The sequence below is a fragment of the Balaenoptera borealis genome, assembly GCF_965194805.1.
Source record: "Balaenoptera borealis genome assembly, chromosome: 17".
Classification (NCBI taxonomy): Eukaryota; Metazoa; Chordata; class Mammalia; order Artiodactyla; family Balaenopteridae; genus Balaenoptera; species Balaenoptera borealis.
In genome coordinates this window covers 18,682,017-18,706,253 of record NC_138876.1, presented here as the reverse complement: position 1 = coordinate 18,706,253, position 24,237 = coordinate 18,682,017, and the positions used below count along the sequence as shown (strand labels likewise).

The window sequence follows — 24,237 nt, the reverse complement described above, 5'->3', positions numbered from 1 at the left end:
TTAATGAGTAAATCTTTTATTTCTAGAAATTATATTTGATTTTTTGAAAATTTTGCTAGAAATTTATCTGGTACATTGTTCCATTTTAGTGTTTTTTAAAAAATTATTCTGCTGTCTTAATCATGTTTATTTTATATTCTGAACCCATTTACTGGTTTTCATTCATGGTGCTTGTTTTCTTGTTTGACATGTCACTTTGATTTGTGAGCTCTTTTGTGGGAATTCTTCACAGCATGGTTTAGGAGTGAGCACCTCCAGAGAGGTGCCCCTTGGTTGCTACCAAATTGGAACCATTTTATGTTAATTTCTTGTTTGGGGATGCTCAAGCTTGTCAATGTTACAAATTCATAAGACACTATGTAAATATTGTTTTTCTTATTACCATTTTACCCACTTATTTTAACATCCATTGATGATTCTTGCCTGAGTCAGTTACTACTATAATGTTTCTGAAATGATAATTTTCCTAACTTCATTGTTCATTCTACATTTTTTTAGGTGGCATTCTACTGTAAGGGAGATCTTTCCCTTCTCCCATATTTATGTATTTATATAATTTTTATTTCATGTGATGGATTATAATCCATTACTATCATGTATTTTGATGCTCAAATTCTTCCAGAACTGCTCAGTGGGAGCTATTTCAAGGTGTCTCCTATGCCCTTTTAATATATCCCCATCATTCTTGAAGCTTTTCCTTACTTTCTGGCACAAACCTTGCATTCCAGGCTCCTCTTGTAGTTTTTGTGCCCTGTCCTGAAATCAACCACTTCTTCAAGGAGTTGGGATTTTTTCATGGAGAATAGTATTTAGATACCAAAATGTGGTGACTAGATGTGTTTATGCTTCTGCGTTGTCATTGCTTCTAGGCCCTCTTATCTGAGAATACACACACACACACACACACACACGCACACACACACACACACACACACACACACACACACAGAGTCCATTACCTATTTATCTATCTATCTTTCTATCCTCTATCTTATTGTACCTTGTATCTATCATCTATCCATACCACAGGGTTTATTCTAGCATTTCTTTTTCCATATTTACAACTCTCTCTTCAAAAGAGTTGGGTAACATGGCTCCCAATATCTTAAATGCATCTACTTATATGCTCAATCATAAAAAGAGTTTCAAACTTGCTAATTTATACACTTAGCAAAAAGTCTGTCAACTAGAGTTTGATATTTGCCTTTAGTGTGGGGTATATAATAAAATATCTGTGTTCAAAAGGATCTTGGGTTAGTTCTTTTCTTCCCTGTTCATGGCGGTTTTGTTATTCATTTTTAATACAGTCAGGGTAATTTGTGAGGACATAAAACATTCATGTGGTTCCAAAAGTAAAAAAGTATACAAAAGGGTAATACTCAAAAGAGGTATGACTTCCCCTATTTCTTCCACCCAGCTTTACTCACCACCTTTAAATAACCAAACTCATTAATTTCTGATTTACTTTCCCTGTGGGTTTTTTTTTTTTTTTAATTTCTAAATACTTTTATGGAGGATTTTACGTGGATGTTCTCGGCTGAGTTTTGGCTTAGCATTCTTTGCCAGGCAGTGCTTAAAGAATGGCACTCAAGGTGAAACCTATCTTCCATGCATGGATTAGAGTTTGATCCCAGAATTTAGCTATAACTAGATATTCCTAAAATGTCCTCAGTTCTCCTTTCTTTTCCCTGATGCACCTTCCTCTTGCTCTTCTAAAACATAGGTTTGAGTGAAGTGAATTGAACACAGGGAAAAGAACAGTGAAAAGTGAGAGTAACGTTAATACATGTTCTGATAAATCCTCACCGACACCTGCAGAAGGACCTTTCATTCAGCAGTTCATTTGCTTTACACACTAAACACATGTTTATGGAGAGGCCTTTCCTGAGCCCACTTTCACTAGGGACTGTTTCAGCATATTTATTGCAGTGATGAAGACCTGGCTTAGGGCAAAAACTTTCAGGAATTTTGTAGATAAAAGGTGGCTTCCTCTTTTAGGTGAGGGTTCCCATGAGGTATATAAAGGGGCAGAGAGGATTCTGAGGGCACTGGTGATACGAGTGAATAGTCTTAAGAAGTAAGTTGTAAACAATGGTGAGAATTCAGGTCAGAATTAGGGCTCCCAGGACAGTGAGGGGGAGGGTTAATGGGGTCCACTGGAGATTTTAAAAAGGTCTTCCCCACCCAAACCTTGATGTACTTCTTTTTTTTTTTTAATTTTTAAATTTTATTTTATTTATTTTTTATACAGCAGGTTCTTATTAGTTATCCATTTTATACATATTGGTGTATATATGTCAATCCCAATCTTCCAGTTCATCCCACCACCACCACCACCACCACCACCCCCCGCCGCTTTCCCCCCTTGGTGTCCATATGTTTGTTCTCTACATCTGTGTCTCTATTTCTGCCCTGCAAACCGATTCACTTGATGTACTTCTTTCAAGATGTGATAGTTCCATGATTCGCATTGAACTCTGCTCTTTGTTTTCCCTACAATCTACAGTCTTTTGGTATAAGAGTCTACATTGATAGTGGCTCAGATACAATTGGACATAGTTCAAATATTTTAGAATTTTAGTTTAGATGTAAAGAGCTAAGATCGTTAACAAAAGTTGCTGTGTAGTTAGTTCCTTGTTTGCTGTCTACTGTACGTGTTTCTTCAGTAATCCAAATCCAACTCCCAAACAAAAGTGGTATTGGCCTTGGAGCATAATACTGGCACGTCTGCAGCAACTGCTATTTCTTGTGTGTAGTCCAAACAGCTTTCTCCAGTCATTTTTGGTGTTTTGCACAAGAATACAGGACTTGATTGAAAAAGATAATGAGATAGAAAGAAAAAGTAACATAGGGTTTCCTTGTTTTTTCCTCTTAATGGTTTTTAAATTAAGATCTCTGACCCTCTTTGCATTTTTTTAAATGAATTATTTTTCTCTGCAGGGAGAAGGTAAGGGGAGGGTCCCAATGCTCTGATTTTTAGGAGGAAAAAATAAGATGAGCTTAAGTTATTCTTTCCAAGAAAACTTTCCATTCTTTCCATGGGCAAACTATGGCCCATGGGCCAATCCAGTCCTCTGTTTTCTTAAGTGGGTAAATGGGTTTTATTGGAACACAGCTATGCTTATTTCTTTATATACCATTTATAGCTGCTTTCCCACAATATCAGAGTTGAGCAGATACAACAGAGATCAGATGGCCTACAAAGACTGAAATATTTTCTGTTTTGCCCTTTTCAAAAGAAGTTTGCCAATCCTTGCTTTAGAATGTTTAAAACTTTTGAATATGTTGGAACAGAATTACTCACTGGACTGAGTAATTCACTGCTTTTCTAAGGACAGCTGTCCATTTTGGTATTTCCAATAAGAATTACATAGGTTGTACTCTCATATATATGCCTTCAAAGGACCCTACTTCTCATGTGCTCACATTTGTTTTTTTTTCCCTACCTGAAACACGAATTCTCCCAAATAACATTAAATGAGTTAATACATATAGTATCTAGAACATAGTCAGTGCTACATAGTTATTTTCTATTAATATTAGAATGTATAGTTTGCATGAATTAATATCATCAAAGACCAATCTTTTGTGTTAGTGACCTAACAGTAAATGCATAGAAGAGATTTGGTGATTACCCTCCAGTGCTGAACACTGAGTCAGGCACTGGGAATTAATTGGTGATCATGGTAGGCAGGATTCTACCCTCATGAAACTTACATAGTCTAGCAGGGACTCAACGTGTTTACCCAGTGCCTTCTCCTGGGGAAGAGTCAGGTTTGAATTATATGTAGTTACGGTTGAGCATAGCCAGGGCACATGATTATTCTCCAGGTGTATTTTCACTTACTGGAATTGCTTACTTCCTATAATACTTTTATAGTTCTTGGCTTGCAATTAAGAGATCAATTTGAAAGTTTACTACTTTTTCCACTAGTTATTCTGGGCCTTAAATCTGCTGAACCCAGCACTGTGAGCTTAGTTTGACCAGGGTGGGACTGGAGAAAATTTTAATTCTGGTGATGCAGGAGTCAGAATATTGGCTAAAGCACAGGTGAGTGGGTGGGTTTTGTAGGTTAATTCTGGCTAGATCTTGACTTTTAGACACAAGGGGGAAGGGATTGAGTCCAGTCATAAACTGGACTTTGGGGTTAGGTTGTGGGTGGAATTCATGCATTAAAGGATCTAGAAGGATGCCTGGCCCATAGAGTATGCTCTGTTAAGTGTTCCTGTTCCTCCTCTTTTTTTTTCTTCATCATCTTCTCCTTCTATTTCATTCTCCTCTTCTTCCTCATTATTCTCATAATAATAATTATTATCATTACCTAGACAGTTGAAATAGTGTACCAGCAACACTAGGGTGAACTAGAAAATCTCTGCTCATAAGCATAAGGAGAATTTTTGGAAGCCCCTCTGTCTGTGCCTGTGTCCTGAGTGGAAAAATGTCTCCTTGAGAATTTATAACCATGGGCCTGTACCACATACAGATTAGGCATTCACATTTATACTCTTCACATGTTCTGGGGTCCTAATATTCAAGAAATTAATTTTAAACTTGCTCAAAGCTGGTATAAATAGGGTCCCTGGCAGAAGAAAACACAAAATCACCTTTGAGGCACACATGCTCAGCCCTAATTCTAAAGATTACCGCAGATAAAGCAATGCCAGAAAGAGTTTATAATCCAAAATTTTGAAACACAGAAGTACAACCATGAGTATGCGTCATGAGACACAAATATGGTGGTCTCAGAATCCCATGATTTCCAATTATGAAATGATTACGTAAATACTATAAAATAAACAACAATATTATTGAAGTCATAGAAATAGTCAAAACAAGAGAAGGATGAGAGACCATGAAAACAAGAGTAGGTAAGATTTGAAAAGGGACTGAATAGAGCATAAAGTGTTCTGAAGAGTGCAAATGAAAAATTAGCCACACCCAGAATCGTGTTGGTGAAACTGTAAAACACCAAAGTAAAAGATAAGATTTAACAGACAAACCAGGAAGAAAGAGGAATAAAAAGACTTGTTGAAGCCATTTCTAAGTGATGGAGATCTAGCTATGGGTAGTTGTCTGTTCTTCAGTTCTTTGGCATATTAAGTAAAACCACTGTTTTAAATAAGTAATGTTAATTCAAGTTATTAATTTATTTAAAAAGGTTGAGAAACCCTGGTGATGTAATTTTGGCCGTTTCTCCTCACTTCTGCTGTCCAATCGTTCCATAACACTTCGTAGAAGCACAGAGCAACTGCGGAGGTGGTCTGTCAAGCCCATGGCATTAGCCATATGGTAGGTCTGAGTAGCCATGCTTAGAGGAGAAATCAGAAGATCATATGACTGGCTTTTCAGTCCAAGGTTTAAGAGGATAAACAGTAACATTTTCATTAGAATATTCTTTTTTCTTCCCCTATTGAACTTTCCTTTTTCTCCCTTAATTTTCTTGTTACTTCTTGAGGTCAGTGTGGCTCAGTATATAGCACACAGGTTTTGTGGTCATACATCCCTTGGAATGAAATCTTCCCTTGCTTCCTACCTACCTAGGCAACCTTAGGCGTAGAAACCTCTCTAAGCTCCAGTTTCTTCACTGGCAAAATGAGCATAATAGCCATAACGAGTATGCAGGCTTGGGAAGATTAAATGCTATCAGGTTTGTGACATACCTGGAACATAGCAGGTATGGGATGAATGTCAGTTTGCACCCCTTTTTCTATTTCCTTTTTTCTAGTGTCTTCTTTTCAAAGAGAAAACATTAGCCTACCAAATGCAGCAGAGTCTCTTACATTGTCAGTAAATATTTGTTGAATATTTGGATTTGGCTTGTTTTAGACTCAAGGAGAGAGGTTCACATTCCCTTAGAGAAGATTAAGAAAGACTGTTTTCATGAAAAGAATGTTATTATTATAAAAAAGCAGAAAGCAGATTTCTGTTTTTGCTGTGATGTAAAGCATTAAAATTCATGTTTTCAGGAACTCAGAAAAGCGTGAAACAGAATCAGTCATTCAGAAAATAATCATTGAACACCTGCAAAGTACATGATACTGTGCGTAAAATTATAAGGTTTCCCTGAGGGCAAGGGGCTGAGATTCTCCTAGCAATAGACCGCCTGTTTTCTCAGACTTTCTGCTACCCCTGACCACTCTTGATAAGATATTTTTAAAGGAATTTTGACACCTCTTCTGTTGGCCTCCAAAAATTTTATCATTCTTAACCCATGAATTTTCCAGTGGTAAAAAAAATATAGCTCTTCCTTAAGTAAGTTTTCAAATGTCCTCATTTTAGTTTTTTTAAAATTTTTTTTCAGAGATATCTGAAGTTATCATTTTATTTTATTTATATATTTTTTAAGTTTTATAAGCCTATATGGGTTTTTTTTAACATCTTTATTGGAGTATAATTGCTTTAAAATGGTGTGTTAGTTTCTGCTGTATAACAAAGTGAGTCAGCTGTACGTATACACATATCCCCATATTTCTTCCCTCTTGCGTCTCCCTCCCACGCTCCCTATCCCGCCCCTCTAGTTGCACACAAAGCACTGAGCTGATCTCCCTGTGCTATGCAGCTGCTTCCCAATAGCTATCTATTTTATATTTGGTAGTGTATATATGTCCATGCCACTCTCTCACTTCGTCCCAGCTTACCCTTCTGCCTCTCTGTGTCCTCAAGTCCATTCTCTATGTCTGCATCTTTATTCCTGTCCTGCCCCTAGCTTCTTCAGAAACAGTTTTTTTTTTTTTTTTTTTTTTTAGATTCCATATATATGTGTTAGCATACGGTATTTGTTTTTCTCTTTCTGACTTACTTCACTCCGTATGACAGACTCTAGGTCCATCCACCTCACTACAAGTAACTCAATTTCGTTTCTTTTTATGGCTGAATAATATTCCATTGTATATATGTGCCACATCTTCTTTATCCATTCATCTGTCGATGGACACTTAGGTTGCTTCCATGTCCTGGCTATTGTAAATAGAGCTGCAGTGAACATTGTGGTACATGACTCCTTTTGAATTATGGTTTTCTCAGGGTATATGCCCAGTAGTGGGATTGCTGGGTTGTATGGTAGTTTTTTTTTAGTTTTTTAAGGAACCTCCATACTGTTCTCCATAGTGGCTGTATCAATTTACATTCCCACCAACAGTGCAAGAGGGTTCCCTTTTCTCCACACCCTCTCCAGCATTTATTGTTTGTAGATTTTTTGATGATGGCCATTCTAACTGGTGTGAGGTGATACCTCATTGTAGTTTTGATTTGGACTTCTCTAATGATTAGGGAGGTTGAGCAGCTTTTCATGTATTTGTTGGCAATCTGTATACCTTCTTTGGAGAAATGTCTATTTAGGTCTTCTGCCCACTTTTGGATTGGGTTGTTTGTTTTTTTGATATTGAGCTGCATGAGCTGCTTGTATATTTTGGAGATTAATCCTTTGTCACTTGCTTCGTTTGCAAATAGTTTCTCCGATTTGAAGGTTGTCTTTTCGTCTTGTTTATGGTTTCCTTTGCTGTGCAAAAGCTTTTAAGTTTCATCAGGTCCCATTTGTATATTTTTGTTTTTATTTCCATTACTCTAGGAGGTGAGTCAAAAAGGATCTTGCTGTGATTTATGTCATAGAGTGTTCTGCCTATGTTTTCCTCTAAGAGTTTTATAGTATCTGGCCTTACATTTAGGTCTTTAATCCATTTAGAGTTTATTTTTGTGTATGGTGTTAGGAAGTGTTCTAATTTCACTGTTTAGAAATTAATTTAGCTGTCCAGTTTTCCCAGCACCACTTATTGAAGAGGCTGCCTTTTCTCCATTGTGTATTCTTGCCTCCTTTATCAAAGATAAGGTGACCACATGCACGTGGGTTTATCTCTGGTCTTTCTATCCTGTTGCATTGATCTATATTTCTGTTTTCTTGTGACAGTACCATACTGTCTTGATTACTGTAGCTTTGTAGTTAGTCTGAAGTCAGGCAGCCTGATTCCTCCAGCTCCGTTTTTCTTCCTCAAGATTACTTTGGCTATTCGGGGTCTTTTGTGTTTCCATACAAATTGTGAAATTTTTTGTTCTAGTTCTGTGAAAAATGCCATTGGTAGTTTGATAAGGATTGCATGGAATCTGTAGGTTGCTTTGGGTAGTATAGTCATTTTCATAATGTTGATTCTTCCAATCCAAGAACATGGTATATCTCTCAATGTGTTTGTATTATCTTTAATTTCTTTAATCAGTGTCTTATAGTTTTCTGAATACAGGTCTTTTGTCTCTTTAGGTAGGTTTATTCCTAGGTATTTTATTCTTTTTGTTGCAGTTGTAAATGGGAGTGTTTCCTTAATTTCTCTTTCAGATTTTTCATCATTAGTGTATAGGAATGCAAGAGATTTCTGTGCATTAATTTTGTATCCTGCTACTCTACCAAATTCATTGATTAGCTCTAGTAGTTTTCTGGTAGCATCTTTAGGATTCTCTATGTAGAGTATCATGTCATCTGCAAACAGTGACAGTTTTACTCCTTCTTTTCAGTTTTGAATTCCTTTTATTTCTTTATCTTCTCTGATTGCTGTGGCTAAAACTTCCAGAACTATGTTGAATAATAGTGGTGAGAATGGGCAACCTTCTCTTGTTCCTGATCTTAGTGGAAATGGTTTCAGTTTTTCACCATTGAGAATGATGTTGTTTGTCATATATGGCCTTTATTATGTTGATGTAAGTTCCCTCTATGCCCACTTTCTGGAGGGTTTTTATAATAAATGGGTGTTGAATTTTGTCGAAAGCTTTCTCTGCATCTATTGAGATGATCATATGGTTTTTCTCCTTCAATTTGTTAATATAGTTTATCACATTGATTGATTTGTGTATATTGAAGAAACCTTTCATTCCTGGGATAAACCCCACCTGATGATGGTGTATGTGCTGTTGGATTCTGTTTGCTAGTGTTTTTTTGAGGATTTTTGCAGCTATGTTCATCAGTGATATTGGCCTGTAGTTTTCTTTTTTGTGACATCTTTGTCTGATTTTAGTATCAAGGTGATGGTGGCCTCATAGAATGAGTTTGGGAGTGTTCCTCCCTCTGCTATATTTTGGAAGAGCTTGGGAAGGATAGGTTTTAGCTCTTCTCTAAATGTTTGATAGAATTGGCCTGTGAAGCCATCTGGTCCTGGGCTTTTGTTTGTTGTAAGATTTTTAATCACAGTTTTAATTTCAGTGCTTATGATTGGTCTGTTCATATTTGCTATTTCTTCCTGGTTAAGTCTTGGAAGGTTGTGCTTTTCTAAGAATTTGTCCATTTTTTCCAGGTTGTTCATTTTATTGGCATATAGTTGCTTGTAGTAATCTCTCATGATTCTTTGTATTTCTGCAGTGTTAGTTGTTACTTCTCCTTTTTCATTTCTAATTCTGTTGATTTGAGTCTTCTTTTTTTTCTTGATGAGTCTGGCTAACGGTTTATCAATTTTGTTTATCTTCTCAAAGAACCAGCTTTTAGTTTTATTGATCTTTGCTATCATTTCCTTCATTTCTTTTTCATTTATTTCTGATCTGATATTTATGATTTCTTTCCTTCTGCTAACTTTGGGAGTTTTTTGTTTTTCTTTCTGTAATTGCTTTAGGTGTAAGGTTAGGTTGTTTATTTTAGATGTTTCTTGTTACTTGAGGTAGGATTGTATTGCTATAAACTTCCCTCTTACAACTGCTTTTGCTGCATCCCATAGATTTTGGGTCGTCGTGTTTTCATTGTCATTTTGTTTCTAGGTATTTTTTGATTTCTCCTTTGATTTCTTCAGTGATCTCTTGGTTATTTAGTAGTGTATTGTTTAACATCCATGTGTTTGTATTTTTTACAGTTTTTTCCTGTAATTGATATCTAGTCTCATAGCATTGTGTTTGGAAAAGATACTTGATATGATTTCAATTTTCTTAAATTTACCAAGGCTTGATTTGTGACCCAAGATATGATCTATCCTGGGGAATGTTCCATGAGCACTTGAGAAGAAAGTGTATTCTGTTGGTTTTGGATGGAATGTCCTATAAGTATCAGTTAAGTCCATCTTGTTTAATGTATCATTTAAAGCTTGTGTTTCCTTATTTATATTCATTTTGGATGATCGGTCCATTGGTGAAAGTGGGGTGTTAAAGTCCCCTAGTATTATTGTGTTGCTGTCAATTTCCCCTTTTATGGCTGTTAGTGTTTGCCTTATGTATTGAGGTGCTCCTATGTTTGGTGCATAAATATTTACAATTTTTATATCTTCTTCTTTGATTGATCCCTTGATCATTATGTAGTGTCCTTCTTTGTCTCTTGTAATAGTCTTTATTTTAAAGTCCATTTTGTCTGATATGAGAATTGCTACTCCAGCTTTCTTTTGATTGCCATTTGTATGGAATATCTTTTTCCATCCCCTCACTTTCAGTTTGTATGTGTCCCTAGGTCTGAAGTGGGTCTCTTGTAGACAGCATATATATAGGTCTTGTTTTTGTATCCATTCAGCCAGTCTGTGTCTTTTGGTTAGAACATTTAGTCCATTTACATTTAAGGTAGTTATTGATATGTATGTTCCTATTACCATTTTCTTAATTGTTTTGGGTTTGCTATTGTAGGTCTTTTCCTTCTCTGTGTCTCCTGCCTAGAGAAGTTCCTTTAGCATTTGTTGTAGAGCTGGTCTGGTGATGCTGAATTCTCTTAGCTTTTCCTTGTCTGTAGAGGTTTTAATTTCTCCATCGAATCTGAATGAGATCCTTGCTGGATAGAGTAATCTTGGTTGTGAGTTGGTTGTAAGTTTTTCCCTTTCATCACTTTAAATATGTCCTGCCACTCCCTTCTGGCTTGCAGAGTTTCTGCTGAGAAATCAGCTGTTAACCTTATGGGAATTCCATTGTATGTTATTTGTTGCTTTTCCCTTGCTGCTTTTAATATTGTTTCTTTGTATTTAATTTTTGATAGTTTGGTTAATATGTGTCTTGGTGTGTTTCTCCTTGGATTTATCCTGTATGGGACTCTCTGCGCTTCCTGAACTTGACTGACTATTTCCTTACCCATATTAGGGAAGTCTTCAAATATTTTCTCAGTCCTTTTTTTTTTCTCTTCTTCTTCTGGGACCCCTATAATTCGAATGTTGGTGCGTTTAATGTTGTCCCAGAGGTTTTCATTCTTTTTTCTTTATTCTGCTCTGCAGTAGTTATTGCCACTATTTTATCTTCCGGGTCACTTATCTGTTCTTCTGCCTCATTTATTCTGCTACTGATTCCTTCTAGAGAATTTTTAATTTCATTTATTATCTTGTTCATCATTATTTGTTTGCTCTTTAGTTCTTCTAGGTCCTTGTTAAATGTTTCTTGTATTTTCTCCATTCTATTTCCAAAATTTTGGATCTTTACTATCATTACTCAGAATTCTTTTTCAGGTAGACTGCCTATTACCTCTTCATTTGTTTGGTCTGGTGCATTTTTACCTTGCTCCTTCGTCTGCTGTGTTTTTCTCTGTCTTCTCATTTTTCTTAACTTTCTGTGTTTGGGGTCTCCTTTTCACAGACTGCAGGTTCGTAGTTCCCGTTGTTTTTGGTGTCTGCCCCCAGTGGCTAAGGTTGGTTCAGTGGGTTGTGTAGGCTTCCTGATGGAGGGGACTGGTGCCTGTGTTCTGGTGGATGAGGCTAGATCTTTTCTTTCTGGTGGGCAGGACTGTGTCCTGTGGTGTGTTTTGTGGTGTCTGTGAACTTATTAAGATTTTAGGCAGCCTCTCTGCTAATGGGTGTTGTTGTATTCTTGTCTTGTTAGTTGTTTGGCACGGGGTGTCCAGCACTGTAGGTTGCTGGTCGTTGAGTGGAGCTGGGTCTTAGCATTGAGGTTGAGATCTGTGGGAGAGCTTTCGCCGTTTGATATTACAAGGGGCCGGGAGTCTCTGGTGGTCCATTGTCCTGAACTCAGCTCTCCCACCTAAGAGGCTCAGGCCTGACCCCCAGCAGAGCATCAAGACCCTGTCATCCACACGGCTCAGAATAAACGGGAGGAAAAAAAGAACAAAAAGAAAAAAAAAATAAGGGTATTAAAATAAAATAAAGTTAATTAAAATAAAGTTATTAAAATAAAAAAATATATATTATTAAAAATTTAAAATTAAAAGTAATTTAAATAAAAGAAAGAAAGAAAGAAGAGAGCAACCAAACCAATAAACAAATCCACCAATGATAAGTGCTAAAACTGTACTACAAAAAACAACAAAAAGAAAAATAACAAATGGACAGACAGAATCCTAGGACACATGGTAAAAGCAAATGTGTACAGACAAAATCACACAAAGAAGCATACACATACACACTCACAAAAGTGAAAAAGGAAAATATATATATATATATATATATATATATATATATATATATATGAAAAAAAAAAGCAAGAGACCAACCAAATCAATAAACAAATCTACCGATGATAGTAAACTCTAAATACTAAACTAAGATAAACATAAAACCAGGAACAAATTAGTTGCAGAAATCAAACCCCAAGTCTACAGTTGCTCCCAAAGTCCACCGCCTCAATTTTGGGGTGATTCATTGTCTATTCAGGTATCCCACAGATGCAGGGTACATCAAGTTGATTGTGGAGATTTAATCTGCTGCTCCTGAGGCTGCTGGGAGAAATTTCCCTTTCTCTTCTTTGTTCTCACAGCTCCTGGGGTTCAGCTTTGGATTTCGCCCGCCTCTGTGTGTAGGTCACCTGAGAGCGTCTGTTCCCCGCTCAGACAGGACGGGGTTAAAGTAGCAGCTGATTAGGGTGCTCTGGCTCACTCAGGCTGTGGCAAATGTCCTCATTTTAAAAAAAGCTTGTGATATATCTTTCTGTTAAATCAGGTATTTTACAGCTATGAGCACTGTTTACAGATCTTGGCAGAGGCTGTTTCCGGTAGCAATGCTTGGGCTCATCTGATTGATACCTTCCTTCTTGTCTAAGAATTTTTTATTAAACATCTTGTTTCTATACCTGCAGGGCTGACAGTATCAAATAAAGCAGGTGTTTCAGCCTTAGAAACTTCAAAATGTCAGGTTCTGTTTGTTATTGATGAATTGGAATAACAGGGATGATTGAGTTATTGCATGTTTTCAGAAAATCACCATGGACAACTAAAGTAAACATAAAGCCAAATCACGTAACACTATATACAGAGCTGAGAATACATGTGAATGTAATATACCGGCTCCTGAATAAGCTTTGTGTCTAAATAGAGGTGGTCAGGCAAAATAGCCTCTCTTGGGTCAGCCTGAACTTATGAAAGTCAGGAAATAATAACCAGGTCATTGTACAAATAAAATTTTAGGACAGACTTTCTCTACAAGTATTTTAAAAGGACTGTATATTTTCAAAGGAAATAAAACCTGTTTTCGGTGTCTGGTGTTGTGGTAGGTAGAGTATGGAGAGGTTAGATAGGAAGAAATGGCGGTGGGCAGAGAGGATAAAAATTGAGTCAAAGGTCTCAGAGATGAGAATGTTGTTGGGGGAAAGAAAAGTAATTGTACTGGGATGAAGTGAGAAATCAATATGGACGGGTCAAGTGGAGTTGAATTATGGAGAGCTTTGAAGAACCCAATGAATATTTTAGGCTCAGTTTGGTAGGTGGGGGAGGGAAGAAATAATCTTAAAATTTGGAGTTGGAAGGTAACTTTGAGGTCCATGTAGTTCGACCAGTTGAGAGGTTGAGGCTTTTCAGCCACATCATCAAAGGTTGACGAGCATCTGCTTTCATCGACAGAGCTCTCACTATTTCTCAAGGCAGCGGTCTCTGGAAATCTTGACTGTTAGAAAGTTCTTTCTTGAGTTGAGTTGAAATCTGTCTCCTTGTGGGCATACAGAACACTCCTAATCCCCCTTCTGTATGACAGCCCTTTAAATATTTGAAGACAGCTATCATGTCTTCTCCCAGTCTCTTACAGTTTATGAGCAGAGGAGAAATGTAATGAATGTCACGTTTACAGGATTGTCAGTTAATTTTAAGATGCAGAGCTCTGAGTGACAGAAGAAATGTTCCTTTGACTATGGTTCAGAGATTGGGCTTCATGCGCCTTCAAGTTGTCACGGTGTTATTCACCCCAAGTTGGATATAAGACAAGTATGTCTCTGATTTCATGCTTTCTTTAATGACAAGGCTTAGCAATCTTTCCTTTCTTCCTCCCTCCCTCCCTTCCTTCCTTTCTTCATTCCCTCCCTCCTTCCCTCCTTCTTCCTGCCTTCCTCTTTTCCTTCCCTTCTTTCTTTCTCTCCCTCCCTCCTTCTCCTTCTTTCCCCATTCCTTCTTCCCTTCCTTTCTCGCTTCCTTCCTTTCAAATACTTTTCTTCTCTTCTGTCATAGGAGTTGAATAGCACAATAGCTAAATGGTTCAGGCTTTGGAGTCAGTCCTGGATTTGAATTCCAGCTTTTCTACCTGCTTAGTGTGTGATGATAGGCAAGTTATTAATCCTATAAGATAGGTGTCCTTTTCACTCCATTGAAGAAGAAAGGTTCTAGTTACTTAACCTTTCTTTTTCAATGGAGTGAAAAGGACACCTATCTTATAGGATTAATATCAGGCTTAAATGGAAAAGACAGATGCAAAGCATCTGATAAAAGCAGTCACTAAATGGGAGATCTTTTTATTATTTAAAAAAAAAGGAAACAATGAAAAGTATCTGCTGCAGTCAATAAATAAATAACTATATGTGTTAGTCAGGGTCCTCCAGAGAAGCAGAACCAATAGGATATATATAAATATAGAAAAAGATTTATTATAAGGAATTGGCTCACATGATTATGGGGGCTAAGAAGTCCCAAGATCTGCAGTCAGCAAGCTGGAGACCCAGGAGAGCCGATGGGGTGAGTTCCCATCTGAGAACTGGCAGGCTCAAGACCCAAGAAGAGCCAGTGTGTCAGTTTTGAGTCCGATGTTCCAATCAAGGCAGTCAGGCAGGAGCAGTTCCCTTTTTGTTCTATTCAGGTCTTCAATCAATTGAATGAGGACTAACTACATTAGAGAAGGCAATCTGCTTTACTCAGTCTGTGGATTCATATGTTCATCTCATCCAGAAGCACCCTCCCAAACAAAGAATAATATTTGATCAAATGTCCAAGAACCCCATGGACCAATCAAGTTGACATATAAAATTAAGCATCACACTATATAGTATATTTCTAGGAAGTAAGAAGCTCTACAAAGAAAAATAAAACAGAATAAGGGAAGAGGGTGATGGGGAGTGCTGTTTTAGATAGGATAGTCATCTGTCAGGGATGCTTTAAAATGTACGTCTCCAGGAAGAGTGGGCTAAATGAGCGCTAAGCGCCCTCTGATTAATGTCGACTCTGAATACGACTGAAATGAACCCCCTGCTCCCCTTCCTTTAAAAAAAAAAAATTATTTATTTATTTTTGGCTGAGTTGGGTCTTTGTTGCTGCGCGCGGGCTTTCTCTAGTTGCAATGAGCGGGGGCTGCTCTTCGTTGCTGTGTGGTGGCTCCGTGTTGCGGAGCACGGGCTGTAGGCGTGTGGGCTTCAGTAGTTGTGGCTCGTGGGCTCTAGAACGCAGGCTCAGTAGTTGTGGCGTACGGGCTTAGTTGCTCCACAGCATGTGGGATCTTCCCAGACCAGGGCTCAAACCCATGTCCCCTGCATTGGCAGGCGGATTCTTAACCACTGCGCCACCAGGGACGCCCTCCCCTTCTGATCGATGGACAGCTTGTAACATTAATATGACAGATAACTAGTGGCCACCCATGTTGCATTATGTGAGGAGGTCTTCTACGGTGCTAGTAGCATGGTATGATGGAAGAGGCAACCAAACCTTTACAAGACCTGGTGTCCAGTCCTGGCTCTGCCTGAACTGTTCACTTGTCTCTCTGAAGCTCAATTTCATTTTCTGAAAATTGAGGACAATCGTGGCTCCCCACAAGAATGTTGTAAGAATCAGAATATGCCAATGTATTGAAAAATCCTTTTAGAACCACTGAGCTCTTTGCAAATGTAAAATGATGTTAACTCTTAAAAAACAAAAAATCCTCAGGGATGTGTCTGAAGCCAGTCTTGGAAGCAAGCTCTTAGTTTAGAAACTTGAACTCAACCTTACCAGAGACTTAAGTGAGAAATTGTTCTGTGACCACAGTTTTCCTTCAAATGTCATGGTTAATGAGTGACCTAGCTGGATATTTTGCTAGTGGCACTGAGAAAAATAATTCAGAGCCACTAAATGTATCAGACCAGTTGTGGTGAAAATGATCACGAGATTTTCTGAGTGCATATTAAGATAATGTGAGTAAAAATATTATGTGCTCCCCTTTCATTTAGCTTTGCCTCTGGCATTGGGAAAATATCAAGGAAGACAGGCAAACCTGATACAATCTCCCTGATCCCTAAATAACCGTAATCCACTTTTCCAGTGTGGTAGGGTGGCAGGGCAAGAGGAGAGACCACATTTAATTGAGCCAACATGGTTCATTTTTCTAGTGCCGTGCTGTAGGTATGAATTATGTGAAAGGAGGGAGTCTTTTTTAACAATACAAGTCAGTGTACTTTATATTTATTGATGTACTATGTGCCGAGATCTCAGCCAAAGGGGATAAAAACATAAGACACAAATCCCTCACTTCTCAAAGAGTTCTGTCTAGTCAGGGAGATAGAAATGGAAACAAATTATAATAGCCCAGTGTTCTGAGTACAATAAACCATGTACAAATGCAGAGACAGTAAAGAGGAGCAGGTAATGAGTCCCATCTGAGGACTGTTGGAAGAGCTTCTTGGAGTTGGTGGAGTGTAACCTGGGTTTTGAAGGATGAATAGGAGTTTACCTGGCAGAAAAAGGCTGCTTCTGTCAATTCTCCCTTTTCTATTTTAATTAACTAAGTTGGTGAATACCCTTCTCCATAAATACATTGTAAATATTTCTATATTAACTATAATTACATCTTTAATTTGAATGTCATTAGAACAAAAGGAATACTATGATATAAAAAGGAGACTTTAAATGGTAATTTCATACCATTCTAACTAAAGTAGCACCTCCAAAGTCCCCCCACACCACTACTCTTTATATCACTCTGTTTATTTCTATAAAGCTCTTTTAAAAATCTGAAATTATGTTGTTTTGTTAATCTGTTTCCTCTCACTAAGAATTTAAGCTGCTGGAAGGTAGGAACTTAATTGTATTCTCGGTTGCCCAGAAGAGTGCTTGGGATATAGTAAATATTAAATAGACACATTTTTAATAAGTAAATTTCATACAGGAAATTAGTTAATATGAAATTAATATACATAGGTTTAGTGTAGACTGATTTATACTAATTCAGATTCCTTGAATTAACTTGTATTTTCAACATAAAATTTTCTCATGATGTCAGTAACACAGTAAAATTGGTGTAAAACTATAGTAAAAGGGACACTTGTCATGTGGGCTACTTAAGTGCTAAGTGCATACATTTGGGAGGGAAAAAAGTTATCTAGACAGTGATGCTTGCAAATGGCACATACTACCTGTGGACACAGCAGGGGCAAGTGCTGGGGTGACACTGCCTCATATTAGAGACTTTTCCCCCTGCTTTCTAAATTGATGTAATGTAGGGACCTTATTGAAATCAGTATATCCTGTGGTTAAGAGCATAGATTTTGGAGATGTATTACCTGGGTTCAAATCAAAGCTTTGCCTCTTCACTGGGTGGCACTCTGGGCAAATCACACAGCACATGTATATCATATTTTTCGGCTGCAAATGGGACTGATAATGATACCTGTCTTATAGAGCTGTTATGAGGACTAAGTCAGTAGGTAAGTGTAGAGGGCATAATGTTTAATCTAACGATGTACATAACTTTCAGATATGAAATTGTTAGTTTCTTTGGACCTCCTTATCTTGTACCTACAGTTGGTGTACGGCATAATGGGAATTGTTCCTTCTGATTCAATCTGTGACATTCAGAGTGTTGTTTTTATTTGTGATGTAGCCCATGTATTGGGTGCTTTCCTTCAATTGTGGTCAGCTGCCTAGCTTTTTTTTTTTTTTTTTGGTACTACCTGTATTTTCAGAATTGCATTTTAGATAAAGTTCATGTTAAGCCAAGAGCTGAATTAAAATACAGTTCAAGAATTCATTTCCTCTGCTCCTTTGGTTTAACTTTAAATACAATATTGACGGCAAAAAGAATTTATTTTCATTTAAAATAATTAATTGGACTAATGTCAGTGTTTGGCTGTTATGAATCAAATTGCTATGAACATTTGTGTGCAGTTTTTGTCTGAATGTAAGTTTTCACTTCTCTGGAATGTGTCCAAGAGTGTAATAGCTGGATTGTATGGTAATTTTTTGTATACTTTTTAAGGAAGCTGCCAAACTGTTTTCAGAGTGGTTGTACCATTTTATATTCCCATGAGCAAAGTGTGAGTGATACCGTTTCTATACATACATGCCAGCATTTGTTGTCACTATGTTCTATTTTAGCCATTTTGATAGGTGTGTACAGTGAAATCTCATTGTGCTTTTAATTTGCATTTTCCTGATGGTTAATGATGTTGAATATCTTTTCATGTGATTATTTGCCATCTGTGTACCTTCTTTGATGAAATATTTGTTCAGGTTTTACCCATTTTCTAATTGGATTGTTTGGTTTTATTTACCTGTGAGTTTTGAGAGTTCTTTATGTAACCTAGATACTAATCCTTTGCTGAGTGTGTGGTTTGCAAATACTTTCTCCCAGTCTATAGCTTGTCTTTTCATCTTCTTCATATGAGCTTTCACATAGCAAAAGTATTTTATTTTGATGAAGTCCAGTTTATCAAACTTTCTTTTTATGTGTTTGTACTTTTGGTGTCGATTCCAAGAACTCTTCTTCTAGCCGTACATTCCAAAGATTTTCTTCTACTTTTTTCCTAAAAGCTTTATAATTTTACTTTTCACATTTAAGTTGATGATCCACTTTGAATTAATTTTGGTATAAAGTATAGGGTTTAGGTCAAGTTTCTTTCTTTCTTTTTTTCTTTCTTTCTTCCTCCCTTCCTTCCTTCCTCCCTCCCTCCCTTCCTCCCTTCCTCCCTCCCTCCCTCTCTTTCTTTCTTTCTATCTTTCTTTCTTTCTTTCTTCCTTTCTTTCCTTCCTTTCTTCCTTTCTTTCCTTCCTTTCTTTCCTTTCTTTCTTCTTTCTTTCATGGATATCCAGTTGTTCTCGCACCATCTGTTGAAGTACTTTTGAACGTTTGTCTAAAATCATATTTAGTTATAAAATCATATAGTTGAGCATATTTGTATGGGTCTATTTTGGCTTTTCTATTGTTTTTCATTGATGTGTGTGTCTAACCCTCTGAAATACCCATTACTTATTTACAGTAAGTAGGGTGAATACCCAGTAAAATGATTCCTTCCATGTTATTCTTCTTTGTCATGACTTCTAAAAAAACTATTCTGGGGTCTATGCCTTCCCATATAAATTTTAGAATAAGCTTGTCTATGTCTTAAGAAAGCCTTTCTGGGATTTTGATAGGAATTGCATTAAACCTATAGATCAATTTGGGGATAATTGACATCTGTACTATGTTCAGTCTTCCTGTCCATGAATATGGTAGACTTCTCCATTGGTTTATGTCTTCTTTGACTTCTATCAGTAGTGTAATTTGCAGCACACAGATCTTGCACATGTTTTAAATATATACCTAAATATTTCATTATCTTTAGAGTAATCATAAATGCTATTAAATTTATTTTTTTCCAGTTGAATGAGTACAAATTGTACCTCATCGTGATCTTGATTTTTTTATTATTGTGATCACCAATGTAGTTAAACATTCTCTTCATTCATTTGTTAACCATATTATATATTTCCTATTCTCTGAAGTATCTATTCATGGTTTTTTATGGATTTATGTATTCTTTTTTTTTTTTTTTGGATTTATGTATTCTTGATGCTGATTCTTTTTCAATTTTTTACATTGTACATGTCTTCTTCCAGTCATAACTTATCTTTTTATTTTATTTAAGGTGTCTTTTGATGAACAACTTAAAAAAATTTAATATCACTAAATTTATCAGTATTCTAATTTCTATTCAATTAATTTTCTATCTTACTTTGGAGATATCTAGAATTTTTATCTCCAAGTCAAAATGACTTGAAAGAGCTAAGTTAACAGAATATTTTTATTGGAAACAATTTTAAAATGGAAAATATCAGTTTTCATAGCCCTCTTCTAAGTAAGCAAAGAGAAACTGCTCCCTTTCTAAGATCCTGTCTGCAGTGTACCCAAACAATTAAAAAAATTTTAAATTAAAAAGTGAAATAATATCCCCAATAGTTTTGGAAGAAAAAGAAAACTACTTTTCATTTCAGGTCAGTTTCCCCATAAAAATTGAGAGAAATAGATTCTTAAAGCTTCTTAAGACTTTAATTTTCCCTGATTATTTCCAAAGCACAAACTAATTTCTACCCCATGACTTCTTGCATTGTTCTGTTTTAGAACTTTTTAGTGTGGTACAGAGGGCTGACTCCTAAGTTAGTGGTGGCTTTGTATTTGGTCATTAAGGAAGAGAGATTTGGTGCCCAAAAATGTAATATATAAACTTCGGATTGAGCTGTATTGTTTAGCTTACATAATGAGTATCTGAGTATTTCCTTGACAAATACATTTTTTTCCCATCTGGTAAAAGGATCTAGGTATTCCACGAATGTGAAAAAAACCAAGATCCAAGATCGTTTTAACTAAATGTGGCCAGTAGGTACAGAGATATATATTAAACTGAGATATATATTAAACATAGTAGTTCAACTATTTCCCCCCCAGGAAAAAATATATTCAATTTATTTATGAACACTTCTTTATTTTGCTTTTCACTACATAAATTATATTTTAAATTCTGTTTTTTTGTCATTTTAATGTTAGAAAGCAAAGTAGGGATTTGCTGGGCATTTCAAGAAGTTGACATGGACACGTATACACACACAATATTCCTGATCTCCAGTCCTAATATGAAAATTCAGCAAAGTTAAGCCATCTTTTGGGAAGCACAAACTGCAGTAAAAAGCACTGCTGGTAAAGATACTGACAATACTGTGACATTTTTAAGGATTCTTAAACCCATTAAGAATACTCTAGTATTCTGGCTCTGTGTGAATGTAAGTGGTGGTTTTCACCTCATCCAGCACAGACCTACCCCCTTTATTGCAAGGACAGCTGTTTGCCCTTCGCCTCTTGCCCGCAGTCACTGTGGGCTAAGACTTTCCCTGAGGGCAAAGCTTAAGGGAGTGCCACTCCAGTCACCAGGCATCCTTTTCTAGATCCTTATTCTGAAACTTAATTTAAAAAATCAATTACTTAAATGACTTTTAGGGATAAAATCTTACTGTCAGATAGACACAATATGTAAAAATATTTGAATTGGGGGAAATTCTTGGGCTCTTTTCCAATTTTCTTCTTCCACAAACCCTTCCTATTTTAGCAAAGGTCTGTGTACCTTTCTTAGATTAAATGCACGGCCCTGCCTTTTCCTTGAATTCAGGAAGCCCATGTTTTCTTCTCTTATGACTGACTTCCTCTAGCATAGACTTATCAGAATGGGAGAGCCGCCTCTCTGCTTCCTGGTTATCTTCCCATCCCTGTTGACTCTCCTACACGGGTGTTGCTAAGACCTTTCCTGGAAAGAAGCTACAGACTAAAACCCAAAACTGGATGCTTTTGCACAGACACTACTTTTTAAAATACGCAGAAGGCTTGAGTTGCCAAGATGGTGTGAACCTGCCAGTGTTTTGCTATTTCCAGAGCATTGGCTCCGCTGCCAGCTGTTACCACATTTTTATTTCCTGGTAAAAATGCATTTAAAAGAACGGTTATAAAAATATGGTTGCTTTAATGGAAACTTTATTGTATTCTTAGCACCAAATTATCTGAAAGACTTAAAATAAACTCACTCTTTTAAAAGTTCCAACAGTAACACAGATACTTTTTTGGTCTGTACTTTGCAGAAGTGAAGTTTTTCTGTCAAACTCCAGCTATTGCTGATATTGTAATCCTGGTTGATGGCTCATGGAGTATTGGAAGATTCAACTTCAGACTGGTTCGGTCTTTTTTGGAAAACCTGGTTACAGCATTCGACGTGGGCTCTGAGAAGACACGAATTGGTACATCTTCTACCATTAACAGCAGTCTGCTGCCAGTGTAAAACCACCAGGAAGCTTCTTAAGAAATTTCAAAGATTCTTTGCCAAATGGTTTTCAGAATTACAGGTTTAACAATAGTGATATTCCTAAAAGGGCAAGTTTGCGTCAATAAATATTTATTTCTACTAATTTTTGCAATGACAGTGTCACTCAATTAACTATTGAACACATTTCAATTTTCTAGAAAGCCAAAATCTTCTCTGCCTAATAATAATAATAATAATTTTAAAGTTGCCATTTGTTTAAGAATTTATTGGGTAAAAGTTTTCTTTTTATTTATAAAAAACACAGCTGAATCCAGTGAAATGTTTAACAATTGGAAAATGTTTTATAGTACAAGATAATCTTTGCCAAATTAATTCTAGCTGAGATAAAAAGCAAAAAAAAAAAGGTGTAAATCATTGAGCAACATATCCATTTTATTATATAAAGTCTCCTAGTTTCCCTTCTAAATAGCCATAAAGAAAGCTCATTCCTTTGGGAATAAAAACAAACACTGTAATGTATACAGAAGTCAAAATATAATGTTGTACACATGAAGCTGGTATAATGTTATATACCAATGTTACCTCAATGAAAAATATTAAATAAATCTAGACCTTTTCTCTACAAACATGATCAGACTTTAAAAAAAAAATGCTAAGTACCTGATTGGGTACTCGCTTCTAGATGGCTAGAAAATATATACATTCCTTCAGCCCCCAGCTATGTTGAAAATTCCTTAAATTGATGTCAAGAACTCATTTTGGAAGTACCTAGCGAGGCAGAGAAAAAAATGTTGGGAAGATTAGGCCCTTCGTCATTCTAGTTTCTTGAATGGTCCACTAGATCTTTGAGTAACCCATCATTTCTGGGTGGGCTTTCTCATCTTTCTTTTCCAGGTCTTGCACAGTATAGCGGCGACCCCAGAATAGAATGGCACTTGAATGCTTTTAGCACAAAAGATGAGGTGATCGAAGCTGTCCGAAATCTACCATACAAGGGAGGAAATACACTAACAGGTATGTTTTTGTTTAGTCCACATTTTTAGCAACATATCTTGCTGAAGAATAGTTTTATTACTTCGTTGTGCCACTTTGCATGTCTTAGCATAGTATTTTTAAACCAAACTAGCATATAAAGTTCTTAGATGGCTCTTTTCTCAAACCTAGCATTAAGAGTTAAAACCTAGACATCTCATGCCTTTTGCTATATGAATATAATGTCCCAGGAAGGGCTTGGTTGAACTAGAAGAGAACCGAGCAGTCCCTGACGCTGACAGGCTTTAGTAGCTGTCTTAACCTTTGTCAGTTCATTTTTCTTCCTCTTCACCTGTTTTTCCTCCAGTCACGCTGTCAATCCAATAAGATCAAATTTCTACCTATTTTCAAGGAAGATATTTTCTTTACCCTTATTCTTCAATCAGTAGTTATCATGGAAATATTTATGGAGCTTTGGTTCACCAATATTTTTGATAAATGAGTACAATCGGCCCTTAGCATCTGCAGATTCGACCAACCAGGGATCAGAAATATTCGGAAAAAAATTCCAGGAATTTCCCAAAAGCAAAACTTAAATTTGTCGTATGCTGGTAACTTTACAGACAATTTACATTGTATTAGGTATTATAAGTAATCTAGGGATGACTTAAAGTATCCGGGAGGGTGCACGTTGGTTGTATGCAAATACTACTCCATTTTATATGAGGGACATGAGTACCCATGGATTTGGGTGTCACAGGGGGTCCTAGAACCAATCCCCCTGTGGATACCAAGGAACAACTGTAATGTAAGAATATTTAGATTACAGTTATCCATGACCCAACCACAAAAGGTTATCACAGGTTTTAACCCTAATACATGCAATTTCCTTCTGTGGGCCCGCAATGTGGATGCTCAGTTTAAATAATAGAGATGCTGTCATTGAATTTTAAGTAAACCACTGAAATCCTGATAATTGCTTTGCCAGTTGGAGGTTTAATCTAACAAGTTTTTTGTTAATACAACAAAAATTTATTAAGCACAAATCCTATAACAATATTTGGTATTTATTTTTTCTGGGTGAAAAGTGTCACACTCAAAAGGCAGGAGTTCAACTATCATCTTAGATCTGCCCCTTCTACCTCTATAAAACAGAGAAAGAG

At 36.6% G+C, this 24,237-nt stretch overlaps 1 protein-coding gene across 5 annotated transcripts in view; it reads left to right on the top strand.

Moving 5' to 3' along the window:
* Positions 1-24,237, top strand: part of COL14A1 (collagen type XIV alpha 1 chain) — a 242,075-nt gene that overhangs the window by 40,580 nt on the left and 177,258 nt on the right. For all 5 annotated transcript variants that reach the window (XM_082364190.1, XM_082364193.1, XM_082364191.1 and 2 more), the window contains exons 6-7: positions 21,921-22,076; positions 22,997-23,116. In XM_082364190.1, the coding sequence (XP_082220316.1) occupies positions 21,921-22,076; positions 22,997-23,116 (276 nt within the window). The remainder of the gene's footprint in view (positions 1-21,920; positions 22,077-22,996; positions 23,117-24,237) is intronic.